At 30.5% G+C, this 18341-nt stretch overlaps 1 protein-coding gene and 2 non-coding genes across 3 annotated transcripts; all 3 read right to left on the reverse strand.

Annotated features, from left to right (window-relative positions):
• Window positions 1-8276: 8276 nt before the first annotated feature.
• Window positions 8277-8347, reverse strand: TRNAE-UUC. The gene has a single exon. It is a non-coding gene; the product is annotated as a tRNA-Glu (tRNA).
• A 64-nt stretch (window positions 8348-8411) lies between these two features.
• TRNAF-GAA lies at window positions 8412-8484 on the reverse strand. The gene has a single exon. It is a non-coding gene; the product is annotated as a tRNA-Phe (tRNA).
• Window positions 8485-16615: 8131 nt separating this feature from the next.
• LOC116011463 (fasciclin-like arabinogalactan protein 14) lies at window positions 16616-18118 on the reverse strand. Its single transcript, XM_031251037.1, has one exon. The coding sequence runs from the start codon at window positions 17906-17908 to the stop codon at window positions 16697-16699; it is 1212 nt and encodes a 403-aa protein (XP_031106897.1). The 5' UTR covers window positions 17909-18118; the 3' UTR covers window positions 16616-16696.
• Window positions 18119-18341: the final 223 nt, after the last annotated feature.

Here is an 18341-nt window from a genome sequence, read left to right on the forward strand (position 1 = left end):
AAATTTATGAAATGAATGTTAATATACTTTGAAATTTAGGAATTATTGTTAATGTTGTTTAAATTAATAATGTTTATTGTATTTTAGTATTTTAATAAATTGTAAATTATTTTGAGATTGTTTAGAATAGTATTGTTATAAAATAATACCAATTTACTATATTAATTTACAAATAATACTTGTAGGTAATTGGATGTTGATGGCTATTTGTCCTAAATTATATGAAATTTATTGGTTTGATTCCACTGGTAATCCGCCACGTGATGATATTAAAGATATAGTTGAAACGTATGTAAATTTACAAATATAATTAATACTTATTATTAATATAGTGATGTCAAACATTTATGTATATTTTATATGTCTTATATTAATAGGTCTTTGAAGGCAACAAGCATAATAAGTGGAAAGAAAACAAGTCGTCAAGTAAAATGGATTACATGTTCGGTAAGTACATATATCTTATTGTTTTTTATTAATAAAATCTTAATTATCTTAATTACTTCAAATGTAGTGTGCCATACAAAGAGGAGGTACCGAATGCGGATATTATGTGATGAAATTTATTTTGGAAATCATTTCATTGGGAACATGCAAGGAAATGAATAAGGCAAGTACTTTAATAAAGTATCTTTAATTTCTCCTTCATTTTTTTGTAAAATACTAACTTATTAATTCTTTTTTATTCTCTTTTAAACTTTATAGCTTTTGGAGAGACAAGGAAGATTGCCATACAATCAAAAAGAAATTGATGAAGTTAGAGACATATGGTGCCAATATTTAATTGATGAATGGGTTGATAGATTACTTCTTTAGTTTGATGAATTGTGAGATTTATGTTAAATACTTGTTGTTTATTAGTTATTGAATTGTGAGATTTATGTTGAATATTCAATGTTTTATTAGTTATTGTATACTTTATTAGTTTGATAAGTTGTGATGTTTATTAGCTTTGATTAATTGAGAACTTTATTAGTTTGATCAATTGTGAATTATAAATGTTAATTTGTTACACAAGTTCTAAAACTTATGTGGGAATTGGAAATATACTGTACAGGTTTTAGGTAGATTCGTAAAATATTTTTAATATTTAAAAAAAAAAAAAAAACGACGTCGGTTAATAAGAACTAACCGACGCCGTTTATATATTTTTTTAAAAAAATTAATTACGTACGGCGTCGGTTATTTCATATAACCGACGCCGTATATAATTTTTTTTATTTTTTTAAAAAAATAAACGACGTCGGTTATTTCTTATTAACCGACGTCGTTTATTTTATTATTTTTTTTAAATGTATGATACGACGTCGGTTTTTCCTAAAAACCGACGTCGTATCATATTTTTTATTTTTTTTAATAAACGACGTCGGTTTTTCCTAAAAACCGACGTCGTATCATATTTTGGTTTTTTAATGCATGACCTAGTCTATCATGCCACAAATTGGAAGACTCAAGCAAATAAACGGAATTATTGCTTTTATTGATAACAGGTATTACATTGAGCTTAAAAAGCTCGTCAAGTACATAGCCGTTACCAACAAACATCCCTAGTTTTGACAAAATNTAATAATTTTGAATTTTATGAAATTATTGTGTTTTAGGAATTATTTATAGTATATTTCGAATTTTAGAAATTATAATGTATTTTAGGGCTTATAAATTAATAATTTTGAATTTTATGAAATTATTGTGTATTTTAGGCTTTATAAATTAATAATTTTGAATTTTAAGAAATTGTTGTGTACTTTAGAAATTATTTATAATATATTTCGAATTTTAAGAATTATAATGTATTTTAGTGCTTAAAAATTAATAACTTTGAATTTTAAGAAATTGTTGTGTACTTTAGGAATTATTTATAATATATTTTGAATTTTAGAAATTATAATGTATTTTAGGGCTTATAAATTAATAATTTTGAAATTTATGAAATGAATGTTAATATACTTTGAAATTTAGGAATTATTGTTAATGTTGTTTAAATTAATAATGTTTATTGTATTTTAGTATTTTAATAAATTGTAAATTATTTTGAGATTGTTTAGAATAGTATTGTTATAAAATAATACCAATTTACTATATTAATTTACAAATAATACTTGTAGGTAATTGGATGTTGATGGCTATTTGTCCTAAATTATATGAAATTTATTGGTTTGATTCCACTGGTAATCCGCCACGTGATGATATTAAAGATATAGTTGAAACGTATGTAAATTTACAAATATAATTAATACTTATTATTAATATAGTGATGTCAAACATTTATGTATATTTTATATGTCTTATATTAATAGGTCTTTGAAGGCAACAAGCATAATAAGTGGAAAGAAAACAAGTCGTCAAGTAAAATGGATTACATGTTCGGTAAGTACATATATCTTATTGTTTTTTATTAATAAAATCTTAATTATCTTAATTACTTCAAATGTAGTGTGCCATACAAAGAGGAGGTACCGAATGCGGATATTATGTGATGAAATTTATTTTGGAAATCATTTCATTGGGAACATGCAAGGAAATGAATAAGGCAAGTACTTTAATAAAGTATCTTTAATTTCTCCTTCATTTTTTTGTAAAATACTAACTTATTAATTCTTTTTTATTCTCTTTTAAACTTTATAGCTTTTGGAGAGACAAGGAAGATTGCCATACAATCAAAAAGAAATTGATGAAGTTAGAGACATATGGTGCCAATATTTAATTGATGAATGGGTTGATAGATTACTTCTTTAGTTTGATGAATTGTGAGATTTATGTTAAATACTTGTTGTTTATTAGTTATTGAATTGTGAGATTTATGTTGAATATTCAATGTTTTATTAGTTATTGTATACTTTATTAGTTTGATAAGTTGTGATGTTTATTAGCTTTGATTAATTGAGAACTTTATTAGTTTGATCAATTGTGAATTATAAATGTTAATTTGTTACACAAGTTCTAAAACTTATGTGGGAATTGGAAATATACTGTACAGGTTTTAGGTAGATTCGTAAAATATTTTTAATATTTAAAAAAAAAAAAAAAACGACGTCGGTTAATAAGAACTAACCGACGCCGTTTATATATTTTTTTAAAAAAATTAATTACGTACGGCGTCGGTTATTTCATATAACCGACGCCGTATATAATTTTTTTTATTTTTTTAAAAAAATAAACGACGTCGGTTATTTCTTATTAACCGACGTCGTTTATTTTATTATTTTTTTTAAATGTATGATACGACGTCGGTTTTTCCTAAAAACCGACGTCGTATCATATTTTTTATTTTTTTTAATAAACGACGTCGGTTTTTCCTAAAAACCGACGTCGTATCATATTTTGGTTTTTTAATGCATGACCTAGTCTATCATGCCACAAATTGGAAGACTCAAGCAAATAAACGGAATTATTGCTTTTATTGATAACAGGTATTACATTGAGCTTAAAAAGCTCGTCAAGTACATAGCCGTTACCAACAAACATCCCTAGTTTTGACAAAATTACTTTGTCTGACTCGAAGACCATCTTGAAGCCATGCTTGTTCAGCAACGAGCTAGACACAAGATTCTTCCTCAGGTCCGGAACATACAGCACATTGTTCTACATCTATTATCTAGGAATGTATGCTTGATTTTACAGTGAAGAAAACTCGATTTCTCCAATTTGTCCACAGATCAAACATTAATAGCAACAGAAATCAAACTTGGTCGTTGGCAAGCACAACCGAAGGTTTTAGCGAAGCCCATCGCTCACGCACACAAGTCGCAAATGCCAGAGGGCCGTCGATCAACCTCCCTGACCATCCCAAACCTTCGTCTGTAGGTCCTAGATCGATCGCCGTGAAGAAATACAGACACGGTGGAGACCCTTCGCAAATCATCGAAGTCTTCGTCTGCGGGGCAGTTTCTAGCGATCCAACCGGTTGATTAAGGATCGAGTGGTAGGGATGGACTCGTCTCATTGCAGCAATACTCTTTCGATGGAGTTACTATGGGGGTAGTGGAGGCAGCTGCCCCCACTCCTCCCACCCCACCCCTTTATATATATATATATATATATATATAGGATAGAGTTCAAGTATGGATGCGTCTTAACCTGTGAACAGTGCAGCCTCACCACTACGTATACAGATATACACCACTTAGTGTTAGAAAATGCACCACACAAATATGCACCGTTAGGTACAAATCACTAAAAAACACACCACTATGTATGGATATATACACCACACAGTGTTTGGAAATGCACAATTAGGGGCAGGGGAGTTATGGTGCATTATTTTGGGTGTGTGGTGTGTTTTTTTGGTGTTTTTGTGTATTTTCGTGTGGTGTGTTTTCTAACATTTTTGAGTGGTGCATTTTATAACATTGAGTGGTGTGAACCGCATTGTTCACACGTTAAGACGCGTCCAGACTTGAGCAGATTTCTATATATATATATACATACATACATACATACATACATACATATATAGCATTAAATGTTATATAAAACTTATATTTTTGCGTTTAGTACAAATAATTTGAGTAGTTTAGTTGGTTGAATTTCAAGTTTGATACCTATAGTTATAGGTTTAAATATCATTAACAACATTTTCCTTTATCTTCACTTGTTTATTTTATCTCTTTTATTCCTTCTCAAGATAAATTAAATATTTTTTAGTCTACTTTTATAAATCATTTAATTAACAAATTAAATGCTCTTTTAGTCTACTTTTTATGAATCATTTAATTAATGTAGTATAGAAGTTTATATTATAATTCATTGTATTCGAGTTAAATTAGAAAAAACTTAAAGTTGATCTAATTAAAAAGTATTTTTGAATATAGTGTTATTCAAATTATTTTATCTAATTGATTATGTTTCATATTGTGTAATAAATAGTTTTACATTCTCACCCCACTCAAATATATTTTTGGCTTTGGCTCTAATTGTCGTGTAATCTATCAAACACATTCTATTATAATTTATAATGTATTTTGCATTTTAACCTTATTATGACTGTTTGATATTTTATAATTGACATTTCTTTCTGTCATTTAAACATCATCCCCACTCAAATAATTTTTCTGGCTCCATCCATGCGCAATTGTAGGTTCTGGCCATTAGAGACGTTGAACAATCAGACAGATGGTGGTGTTGGTCTCGGCTAGTCACCAACTATTCGGGTAGAACCCAGTTCGACAGACCCCTACTGGAAACCTAGCTCCAGCTGGCAGCGGAGTCGCTATCGTTACAGGTGACAGTGAGCTCCCGGTGACAGTTCTGGGCCTCGATAAATTGGCTTCAAATTCCAGGTGGCAGCAACAGCTTCAACTTAATTGTTTATGGCCTAGATATGCATTTCGCAACTGGCAAGGTGATATGTTAACTCTTACTCTAATAATACCTTGCACAATTCTTGCATATTTGCTCTCTAATATTGATCTTTTAATCCAGTGATTACTATTAATATTAGATGTACGACACGTTTACCTATACCCAATTAATTGCGTATTAGCTAGCTATGGATATACAAATTAACATCAATTTTCCCTGATTATTTATGTATGTGTAATATTCTACACATATATGAAAGGTTTTGTCTAATAAGGAGATGAAAGGTTTTGTCCAATAAAAGTCCAAACCTGTCATTTTCATTTGGGAGACAAACCATTTGTGGTACAAACAACTGTAGGAAGACATTTGGGATTTCTGCTGCATTGATGGTCTGCAGCTATTTAAGGACCTCAACCTCTCACTGCTCAAACATTCAGTCTCATACACCATCCAGAGAGTATAGAGTAAAAGTGAGGGAAAAATACAGTTCACTCAAGCAAAGGCAGCACTCAGCACAGTTCATTCAGGCAACAACAAACACCAACTATGGCTGGAGGTTAGATCCTATATTATTCAGTTTTAATCTTACAATATATAGTTGAAAGCATGCATTTTGGCGGTGGCTTTGACTTTGTGGTTATTATTTGATCCAGTTCTCACGTACAAATCTTTGCCTTGCTAGTTAATTGTTTTGATTTATGAGAAAATTCACACTTGCTATCTATTGTGCTTAATGATAGTGTTAATGTTGTTAATGGTACAACTAATGCTTCATATGTGCTTAATAATGATGTTAATCGTTCTTTAAGCTTTGCAAATACATGCAACCCCATATTTATAATGTATGTGCAGGACTCAAAATACAAATAGAATCTCATGCTGATTAGAATATGGTACAATTATTCGCTATAGGCCATGTGTATATGTTGAAATTTATCTCGTATTCGATAAATAAACTTGATAGCTGCAATATGGAGTGAGCTTCTATAAACTATTTTTAATGGCATAGTATGTGGTATTCTATTCTTGGGTTTCATACCACAAAATATGGACATGGTTTTGTTGGATTGCACCTGTCGTTGCTAAACCTTAGCTCGCTCTTGTGATAGCAATTATATTATATGAGCCTAAATATTTTGATCTATCACATCATATGTTAAGTGGAGCTATAGTTTTGAACTATAAATAAGTGTTTCTTGACACTATAGGCGAATTCATAGCACTAATTATTGGCTGATATAACTATGACAATTTATATGACTCTAGTACCAAATTGACTTGATCCTAATTCAAAAGTCAATGATTATTCAAGATTTTAGGCTGTTTAATTCGTCTATGAATATGACTAGTACAATATAATATTGTTACGCGAGTGAAACTTTATAAGCACCTTGTACTGTAGTAGTAGTACATGACAAAATCACATAAAGTAGTGCGAGTCTCATCTTTTTTTGAAAACTCCAATAGTTGTACAAGACAAAACTATACTAAGTTTTGAGTTTCATTGAGTTTTGACAGATACATCAAATACTTAGTTTTAATTAGCGGGAATACGCTCTCTAAGTTGTTGGGTATTTTCTTGATTGATAATGTGCCTAGTCATTGGAATATTAGGTCATTGAAATATTTTCTCAGTAAGGTCTGGAAGATTTAAAATGGACATTACGCTTTGGGTGACTAATGACTCATGACTCATGACTCATGAATGAAGTATCTTTAGTACTATGCTACTCTACCAAATTATAACATGAGCAATTGGATCACTTTGAGAAAATTATAATAAGTTAGATTTTACTAACCTTGGACATCAAGTATATGTCAAATAGTAGCCTCCTTATTCACATGAATATTGTATGATGCATGTCTGACAGAGAAATTCCTAAATTACATGTTTTCTTATTGGCGACATCCAATTTTAGATAGTAATAATGGTTTTACCTAAATCTGACTCACTGCATATCACAGTTATACCCCTTACAGGTTTCAAAACGAACATTTCCCTATTTGCGTTATTTTTAGTTTGTAGTCTATTTTCATCTGTCACCACCATAGCGTACCTCTAAGGGTTATCAAAGAAACCAGGTATATATATGTTGGTTATAAACCTCCGTTTGTTGTTTAAATACCTAGAGTCCATGATAGGGGATTGATATATAATTAGGTATGCTAATTGTCATTAGTGTACCTTCCTTTATGTCACCCATCACAATTTTTTTTTTTTTTTTTGGTGAGATGAGGGGACCCCGGGGTCCCTAAAAGTTAGCGCCTACGACTTGTGGCGATGCCTCTCTTGTCCTGTGCCAGACCATCACTATTACTATATGCATACATCTACCCTATTCTTTTTCATATTATTTAATTATCATTTTATTAAAATCACCATATAACAATAATTAATTTAATTGCATAGTATCTTTTGTTTTTTGGGTGCAGTATCTGTTCATATCTACTTTCTCAACCTACCTACTGAAGTACAAAGAGTCAATATCGTCGTCACTACCACCCCTTACATATGAGAGTGCAATCGAGTGCCACTAGACCACAAGTGGTATAAGCATGCGTGTGTATAAGCATGATCAAATGAGAACAAGGTCTAACTATAAAAAATGAGGACTAATCTTAGCCGTCGCCCGTCTGTTAGGTTCATCAATGATTGATGGTTTTAATAAATAAAAAAAATCAACTTTATAATTATTAAAAAAAATTTAAAATCAAAATTCATTTTATAATTATTGCAAACTTGAAAATTTAGTAATGGTAAAATGATATTATAAACATTACAAGAATTTTTAAATTTAGAATTTCGTAAAAAATATTATTAATTTTTAATTTTGAACTTAATTACTCAAATCTTATTTTAATCAAAATTTTAACATTATTGTATCATGATGTTGAATTGGATTACAACTCTAATTATTAATTATAAGGTCGTTTTCCTTCCTTCGTAATTCCCCTTCAATACTGAAGCTACAAAATTCCGTTGCCGGGAATCGAACCCGGGTCTCCTGGGTGAAAGCCAGATATCCTAACCGCTGGACGACAAGGAGGTATATGTTGTGGCAATATAAAATATTTTTAAATACTATAGCAACTGGATGGGTTAAAACAATTGCGGTGAGCGTGGATCGAACACGCGACCTTCAGATCTTCAGTCTGACGCTCTCCCAACTGAGCTATCCCCGCATTTTTAAACATGCATTCATTATAATTTACTTTACCTTTGTGTAATCAATCTCTACCGTTCAATTATGCCCACCCATTTCGCTTCGTGGAAGTCATTACTGCATCTCATTGAAATTTGAAATACAGCCACGATGATTACTTTCATTCGAAGAACAAGCAAACATATTTATATTCTTCTAACTTGGCGAGATTGAAGTGAATATTCAAGAGTGACGATTGATAAGCATATTTTATACCATGATTTAAATAAGATTTTATAGATTAATTTTATTATTTATATTTTATATTTTATCAATTTAGTATATTTTATTATATTAGGATTATAAAACTTAGTTAATAAATAAAATGATAAATAAGCCTTATTAGCTTAGTATAAATAAATTAGATATTAGTGTGGGTCCCACTTAATTTAATAATCCCTAATTACACTAAGCTTGATTCTTGTTTCATTTTGTTTGCTACGTCAATTTATTTTAATTTGTTTCTTTAATTTCGTTTACGAACATTGAACAACGAAATAAACGGCGCACGGAGCTTCGGACGGCAGCAGCGGCACGGAGGTTTCGACCAGCGGCGTGGCTTCTGATTCAGCGCAGAAAATACATGGAGGAAATTGAATTTGAGGTTGAAATTGTGAGAGAAATCAGCCTTTGATTTGGTAAGAGCAATAATTTTAGGAAAAATTGTTGGTTCAGAACCCTATAAAATTTTAGAATAGCTTTTCTCCATGTCTGACTAGATTTTATTTATTTTGATTCAAGGAATTGAAATTTCAGTTGTGAATTTAGGGAGGTTCGATTTCAATTAATTTGTTGAATTCATGTACTTCCTGTTCTTTTAAAGTTAATTTTCCAGGAAGACTGATAATGAATTAAATTGACAACTTAGTTTATTATATTGTTTTCCTATTGCTATCTATGAGTTTATGATTCGTAATTGTCATAAACGATTAGACCGAGTAGTCTGTATTAATTATATTATTGTGATCAGTACATAAAGAACAGGAAGACTAAGTTGCAAGTTGTAGCTATCTCAATCTGTGATCTAGGCTTAGTTACTTTTCATTTAAGTGTAATGATGTTATTGAGTGAATATGGAACGCTATCGTCCCCAGTTTATTCAATTACAATTGTTGGTTTGAATGCTTAGTTTGAACCAATTAATTCAGGGAGATCAAAGGCTAGTTATGGCTATCTTGATTAGTCTTTGGCTAAGTACTTGAATTAACAATTTATTTGTAAGAGCCAACGATTTAAGTCACATCTTTAATATTTCTTTTTCCTTGAATCAAATATCATCATACCTGAACTTGTTTACAATTATAGTTTACTTTATTTACTTATTTCAAATTATTTCTCCCACTCTAAGTTCTTTTAATTTAAGAAACGATCCTCATTAGTTCTCTTGGGATTCGACCTGGTCTTGCCACTACTACAAATTAGTGGAGTGAGCCAGTATTAATTTTGTAGGGCTTCGACAACCCTGTCAACGATCAAGTTTGCTTTTGTAGCGATTGTATTGGAAATGCGTGATTCGCGAAATTTCATACCTAATATTTAATTGTTATTATTAATTATAAATTATGATATTAAATTTTGTACCAATTATCTATGTAAAGATTAATCAAGAGGTGGTAAATAAATAAAGAAAATAAATAAAACATTCTAAAAATGAACAATATATGTAAGTTGCTCTATGCACTTATGCAACATGTGGTCATAAAAGGTTATGCACAAATATCATATCTTATTCGCATAGTAAACAGTTACGGAATATGGCAAATTATATTGCTTATAGCATCAGGTTTGATTTACAAAATGAATTATAAGAAAATAGAAATTCTATTCGGAGTAGAATATGTAATGAATATGAATTTCTATCCATTGTTTGATTCACCATCAAAAAATAGATTTCAAAAATTATATCATAGTGTTTGGTTGGATTATTATTATTATTATTATTATTATTATTATTATTATTATTATTATTATTATTATTATTATTAAATACCTTTGTAATATATAACAAAAATAGCTAAAGATAAATTAGGTATTGTAAATAAAAAATAAATAAAGTAATTCTTGAGAACTCGGGAATTAATATCATGCCCTCTCATCAGAACATTTACTCTATTTGCAAAAAGTAAAATGACTTACCAAATAACAAAATATGTCTATTCTTGAAAATACTCCGTATTATTTCATCATTTTTGACCTATTCTATAAACCAAACGTGCAGTTAAAAAAATGTAACAACATAGCCAATAAAATTAATTGTTTTTAGGTACCCAGATCTTTTGGGTCTTTTCTAGTTGTTAATATTAGGCATCCAAATCCACCTTGATCCCATTAATCTAAGATTAGGTGATTTGTAACCATTAGAAATTTTATAATGATATTATCATAATGGAGTTGTGAAAAGTGTCTAGGTGCGGGTTTTTGAAAATTATTTTGCACTAGGGAAGCAGATATAGCTGCTTGATCCTATGAAATGTAGCAAATTTGGACTTGGTCCATGATTTGACTTCAAACAACCAATCTTGTTCAGTGGGATATAGTCGCCTAACCCCAATTCTCGGAATTCTTCCCACATTTCTATGAGGTCTTGTTACACTAGACTCATTGGTTCTCCTTTGAGAAGCAAAATTTTGCCTTTTAAATATTTTTTGCTTTACCGTGTCATGATTTCGTGGATTCGGCTTTGCAACTAATTTTTAGGCATTAAATTGATTTCCAATTCCTTGTATTGTCGTGCTGTCTTAACATTTCACAAATTTTACTACTGGAGCTTTATTATTTAAAGTAGTTGAAGAATTAGTCATGTTCTCCGGGGTTTGAGAACATGTAGGATCATAGCCAAGTCCGGCTTTATCTCTAGAGGGTTTCTGCATATTTACCATTCTATCCATTATTTTCAATGAATCTGTAAATGATGATATTACTTCCTCGACAATGATTGAGTTATTGTGGTAGTATAGTGGGCAGCGTCATGCAATGAGATTGTGATGTAGGAAGTCGTGGATTTTGTCTCGTTGTATTTGTATATATGACCGAGATCTTAGTTGTATTATGAACTCTTGATCTTGCAAGTGCCTATTGATATTTGGCAGTGGTAGTTTTTCCACCTTCATATTTCATGTGCTGTGAGATGTCTGTCGTACATTCTCATGTGAAAGTATTGAACAAATATTAATATTTATTATATTTGTAGAAGGTTAATGATTAGTACATTTTGTTCTAGTTTCATAACTTGTTTACTTGATAGTAACAACAATAACTTCGCAGGTAGTCCGAATACTTATGCTACAATATGTCTAGTTTCATCAATAGTTTCTACATCCATTTCGCAAGTGTTTATTTTGAAGTTTATATTTTTGGAATTAGTATGAATTGAATAAGCATTTTACATACAAAATTAATGAATGTTGCAATAGTAGTTATTTTTTAAATTTCTTCATTTTCTGAATTTAAAAGATTGACTCCAGCAATGTTGTAGTATCAAAATTTTTTCAATGCATCAAGTGTGTCACAATATTCTATTGCCTTACATTGACATTTTTAATAATGAGTTTTAAATCAATTTATTAGGTTATTTGAATGTCTTATTTGTCTAACAAATTCTCTCTAAATAGTTAATATGATTAGTTTCAAACTGTTTTTTTTTTTTAAATTTTCATGTTATTAACATAATACTTTGTAAATAAGTATATAATATTATTTTGTAGTATAACTTTGATATTTAATTACAAGATAGTGTAAAAAAGAAAACAATGAACAATGTAGTGAATATAATTAATTAATTAATTTGAAGGCAAGAAATCTTTGCATTGTAGAAAATATAGACAATATAACTAATGAAATTATATCTATTTTTAAAAAAATTATAATGATTTTTTTAATAAAGGCATTGTAGACATTGAATTATAAATTAAAGAAATACATATGTATTACTTTTTTTGTTATAACTACTAATTTATTTAATAAGAGTAATAGAGTAGGATACTTACTTTTGAATAATATACGTACTCTAACACTAGCACTCCATTACACTCACCAGAGGAAGAGTCGTTGCAGACATAGTATAAGTAGTGGACAGACAACACCAGCCCACTATCCTAAAACTATTGTACACGAACATTACACTGTACTCACTTACTATTGTACGCAGCTACTATTACTCACTTATCTAATATTACACTGGTAACCATATTTACCGTCAAACCCTATTTAATCATATTCTCCCCTCCTCCCACCCCCACCCAACACACACACACACACACACACACTATATATATATTACCATATCTTAAGTGAGAACTTACGAACCTACCTAAATGCACACAATTTACTATACAAATGCACACCATCTGCTTTAGAGGTAGATTGCATTCATGCAGTAGTTGACGTATAGGTTATCACCAAAGGGGTGATTATCATATATATATATATATATATATATATATATATATATATATATATATATATATATATATACACACTAGTTTTATACGCACATTGCGCGAATGGGTTAATGCCCAATGTTTATATTTAAATAAATATTTGAAAGTACATCAATACAAGATTATATAGGAGAAGTTTATACATGGGTAATTGAATGTCGAATTTGTTTATTTAAAAATCTAACTCAAAGTATATGAATCCAAGATAATATAGAAAATTCATTATAATTATTACTAAAATAAATGTTTGCAACCTTGTAAAATCGATAGTCTAAATATTTGGTCTAAAAATGATAGTCTAAATAAATACTACTTTTAATTTGAATTTTTCTAAGTGTTCTTAATTCTCTTTTGAGTAACATTGTCATTGTCTTTATCTTTACTATTTGTTCTCTTCCTTTTTGTTGGTAGTGTGTTATTTGCAATTCGGTTATTGTTGGTAGAATAGATGACAACGTCATGCAATAAGATTATGATATAGGAGCTATGGACTTTCCTTTAGGTGTTCTGCTTGGGGTTCATTTGGTTCAACCATTATTGGTGAATGAGTTATTGTGGATAAAGAAATCCCTAGTTTATGAAAAAAGATTAAATAAATTAATAAAAATTTGAAAATTTAAAATATTATGTATTCCAAAATTAATAAAAATTTGAAAATTTAAAATATTATGTATTCCAAAGATATTAAAAATTTGAAAATTTAAAATATTATGTATTCCAAAGATATTAAAAGGTAGTTTCTCGCTTCAATTTGCTGGTAATGGGTTATTTGAGTACTTTCATTGTCAACAAATCTCCCAAGTAGTTAATATGATTGGTTTCAAACTATTCTTTTTTATTTTTTTCATGGTATTAAAGAAATACATATGTATCATTTTTTGGTGTAACTACTAATTTATTTAATTCAATAAGAGTAAAATAGAGTGATTCCGCTTCAATTTGTTGGGTTATTTGAGTACTCTCTTTGTCAACCAATCCCCAAGTAGTTAATATAATTAGCTTCAAATTATTTTAATTTTTTTTTCATAGTATTAATAAAATACTTGGTAAATAAATATATAACATTATTTTGTACTATAACTTTGATATTTAATTACAATGTAATGAATATCAATTGATAAATTTGAATGTAAAGAATCTTTGTATGAGAGAAAATAAAGACAATATAACTAATGAAATTATTTTCTCTTATTTAATTTAATTTTTTGATAATGAATAATTTTTTCAAATACAGGTATTGTAGACACATAATTCTAAATTAAAGAAATACATATGTATCATTTTTTGTTGTAGCTACTAATTTATTTAATTTAATAAGAGTAAAATAGAGTGAAAAACTTAATTATGTCAAATTTGATTGAGATGAGGTTTGAACCTAAGACCTTTCTTATAGAAATTAATGGGTAAGTTAAAAGTTAACGGAATATTAACGGAAAAGAGAATATTTAACGGAAAACTTAACGGATAATCATAAAAGTAAGGTTAAATTAGGTAATCTCTATTAATAATATTAATCTGAATTATCTTAACCATCTATTTAATTAAATAATTCATCTGAACCATCCATTTGATTAAATAATTTGACCGCCATTTTTTCTACCCATTTTAGGCCTAACTCTCTTTGGCTCTTATTAGTATAGTAGATATACTCTAACATATTTGTAGTATATGTTCAACAATTTTGATTGAAATGAGGTTCGAACCTAAGAACTTTCTTATAGAAATTTAATAATTTACCGTTATTTTTTCTATACATTATAGGCCTAACGTTTTTTTTTACTCTTATTAGTATAGTAGATAGAAATTAATTACCTTGAATCCCATGAAAAAGTTACCATCCCATCCCACCCCACCTTATTATTCAACCATTTTGGTATCACTTTGTGAAAATAAGTAATATCGTCATAGGATGATGCACTAAAGAATTTTATTTATTTATTTATTATTAAAAAAGTCCTATACAAATTAGGTATAAGGGTGAAATAGACCCTCAAATTATATCCAATTGTACAATTAGACCCTTCAATTTCAAAAAGCTCCAATTAAACTCTCAAACTTGTTATTTTGGAGCAAATAAGCCCTCCAAAATAACAAGTTTGAGAGCCTAATTAGAACTTTTTGAAGTTGAAGGGCCTAATTGCACAATTGGATATAGTTTGAGGGTAAAAAGAAAACAATCAACAATGTAGTGAATATAATTAATTAATTAATTTGAAGGTAAAATATCTTTGCATTTGTAGAAAATATAGAAAATATAACTAATGAAATTATATCTCTTTTTAAATTTTTTGATAATGAATTTTTTTTAATAAAGGCATTGTAGACATTGAATTATAAATTAAAGAAATGCATATGTATTATTTTTTGTTGTTACTACTAATTTATTTAATTTAAAAAGAGTAATATAGTAGGATACTTACTTTTGAATAATATACTATAATATATTCGTAGTATATGTTCAACAATTATGCCAACTGGGATGAGATTCGAACTTAAGAACTTTCTTATAAAAATTAATGGGTAAGATAATATTTTACGGATAATTATATAATTAAGGATAAATTAGAAAATCTCAATGAAAAATATAAATAACAATCCGAACCCATCCCACCCCACCTTATTATTCAACCATTTTGGTAGCACTTTGTGAAAATAAGTAAAGAATTTTATTTATTTATTTTTTATAAAAAAAAAAGTACTATAGGGATAAGGGTCAAATAGACCGTCCCTCGCCAACGACTGTCACGGTTTACACAATTGGGTATAGTTTAAGGGTATATTTGACCCTTATACAAATTAAAATAAATTTAACTATTTTCAAAAAAAAAATTTAACTTTTTTCATTTTATAATAACGATTAAAATTTTCAATTTATTTGTTTTTTTTTTAACTAACATATTTAATTTTTATTTTAACTAAGAAAAAATATTTTTTATAATAATATTAAGTTTTTTTAACACAAACCATTTCGCATATTGGCCGGAGAAGAGAAAAGTTTTTTAATTAAAACTTTAACAAGTCCTACTTGAGTAGTAGGTACTTGTTAATATTTGAAGACAATTATTATGCATATTTGAAAATAATTATCACAAAATATAAATATTTAGTACTAATTAAATTATCAACATTAATTAAAAATTTAGATATAATTGTCATGTGATATACAAATTTTTAAAAATATATATTTTACCAATAAGCCAGTTGAAAATCATCCATGCACCATGATTGATGACTACTTGCAGCATATGAAATTTAAAACTTATACTGTGCTAAAGAATGATTTTAATTAGTCATGAAATACTTGAGATGTTTGAGGAATTATATATCATAGAAATAACATGTCCTTCCTTGATAAGCAATACAAAGGTACTATGAATCAGTTCACACAGGTTTGTAAAACCATAATGTAGAACTGTTTTTTATTCTTTTCGGGTGAATGGGAGAGGGGTACAAGAAAACAAACAATGAAGAGTGTTAATCTATGAACTCCAAGCAACTTCAAGCTCTTAGCTTAGGTTATCCAGATTGGGCAATCATCTTTTTGCATAAACCATAAATATCCTGATCAGGCCACTACAATGATATTGCTTCAAATTAAACCATTAGTGCAGCAGACTGTATATAATCAAAATCAATCTGGTGTACATTCATGCATGGCTCTTATGGCAACTACGCCTCTCGTCCCATTGTGTACTAGTGCGATGCCAAAAAAAGGAAATCAGATTATTGGGTGTATGTATTTCCTCGGGCTCCTTAAGCCATCAACATGAGGAATAGATTTGATGAGAGTGTTGCTGCTATAACGCCTGCACTAACCCCCAAAGCCGTACCAAAACTGGAATCAGTAGATTCTTCAGTTGATGAACTAGATTCTGGTGTTGAAGGTTTTGTGTCAGTCTCTGATGGGGATGGGGATGATAATGGTGACAACATCTTCCTTGGGCTCTGTGCTGGAGAACTTATTGAGCTAGCATCCGGGTCACTGGACGGGCCCTGTTCTGGAGAACTTATTGAGCTAGCACCCGGAGCATTGGACGGGCTCTGTGCTGGAGAACTTATTGAGCTAGCACCCGGGGAATTGGACGGGCTAGCACCTGGTGCACTGGCCGGGCTAGCAGAGGGGGACTTGGCCGGGCTAGAAACAGGGGTCCTGGCCGGGCTAGAAACTGGGGACTTTGCAGGGCTGGAAGCAGCAGGGCTGGAAACAGGGGACTTTGCAGGGCTGGAAGCAGGGGATTTGGCAGGGGACTTTGCAGGGCTGGAAACAGGGGCAACAGGGGCTTTGGCAGGGCTAGAAACAGGGGCTTTGGCAGGGCTAGAAACAGGGGAAACAGGGGATTTGGCAGGGTTAGAAGCAGGGGATTTAGCAGGGCTAGAAACAGGGGATTTGGTCGGGCTAGAAGTTTGAACCGGAGACGATGAGGGAGAAGTTGAAGAGTTTCCAGGGTTGGCCATGTCGAAAGGAATAATGACATTGCTGATCTGCAACACAGACAAGTCATAAGGCCGAGTCTCAACCGGCTTCACCATAGTAGACCTCAAGGCAGGACCATTAGCTAGAGAAAGAAAGCCCACATCCTGATCGCTGAAATCAGTGATGTTCAGGAACCCCTGATTACCCACAGCATTACCAGTGCTTTGGTAGAGCGTAGTCGCTAACTCACTTTTACCCTGCAAGTTGTGGAGCTTATTGGCATCAAAGTAATTAAGAATCACATGAACACTCATGGTCTTCTTCAGCATATCTGGTGACATCGAAGACAGAGGGGCAATGTTGGAATTGTCGACCACCAAAATGGTGAAAGGCGGCTGGCGTGCATTGATCTCTTCAGCTAGGTGGGTCTGAGATAAGTAGCTGTTGAAGGTGCTGAAAGATGGGTACTGGTCAAGGACGGTGGTGATGTTAATAGCCGCAACACTACTGAACAGAAGGGTGATGGAGAAGAATATGATCTTGGAATCCATTTTTGGGAGTTTATTTTTTTTATTTTTGTTGTTTTTTGTTTGGGATTTACTCTTTTTTTGTGTGTGTACTGGTTTGAAGTTCTTGGTGTGGGTGTAAGCTTTTATGTTGAAATTGATAGAATTGTGAGCAGTGTTTTAGGCTTATTTGCAGAGAGTCTGTTTGGGGAAGAATGGATAGGAGAATTTGGTGGCAGATTTGTGATGTGTGTGGTGCCATTTGCCATTGTTTCAACAGTCAACACATATCATAACTGTATAGTTTTCTCCGCTTTTAAACTTTTGCTTATCCCCAGAAAATAGGAAATTCAGATAAGAAATATTTAAAGTAAGACCATTTAAATTGTGTAGCACTATGTTATTATTTTTAGTCAAAATAAATCTAAACAAACTGATTAGACTTAGGGTGCGTTTGGTTCGTACATGGGAATCGGAA

This window comes from Ipomoea triloba, chromosome 2, assembly GCF_003576645.1.
Source record: "Ipomoea triloba cultivar NCNSP0323 chromosome 2, ASM357664v1".
NCBI classification, from domain to species: Eukaryota; Viridiplantae; Streptophyta; class Magnoliopsida; order Solanales; family Convolvulaceae; genus Ipomoea; species Ipomoea triloba.

Coding starts and splice junctions, on each gene's coding strand:
- LOC116011463 (XM_031251037.1), bottom strand. CDS start 17,908: ATGGATTCCAAGATCATATTCTTCTCCATCACCCTTCTGTTCAGTAGT.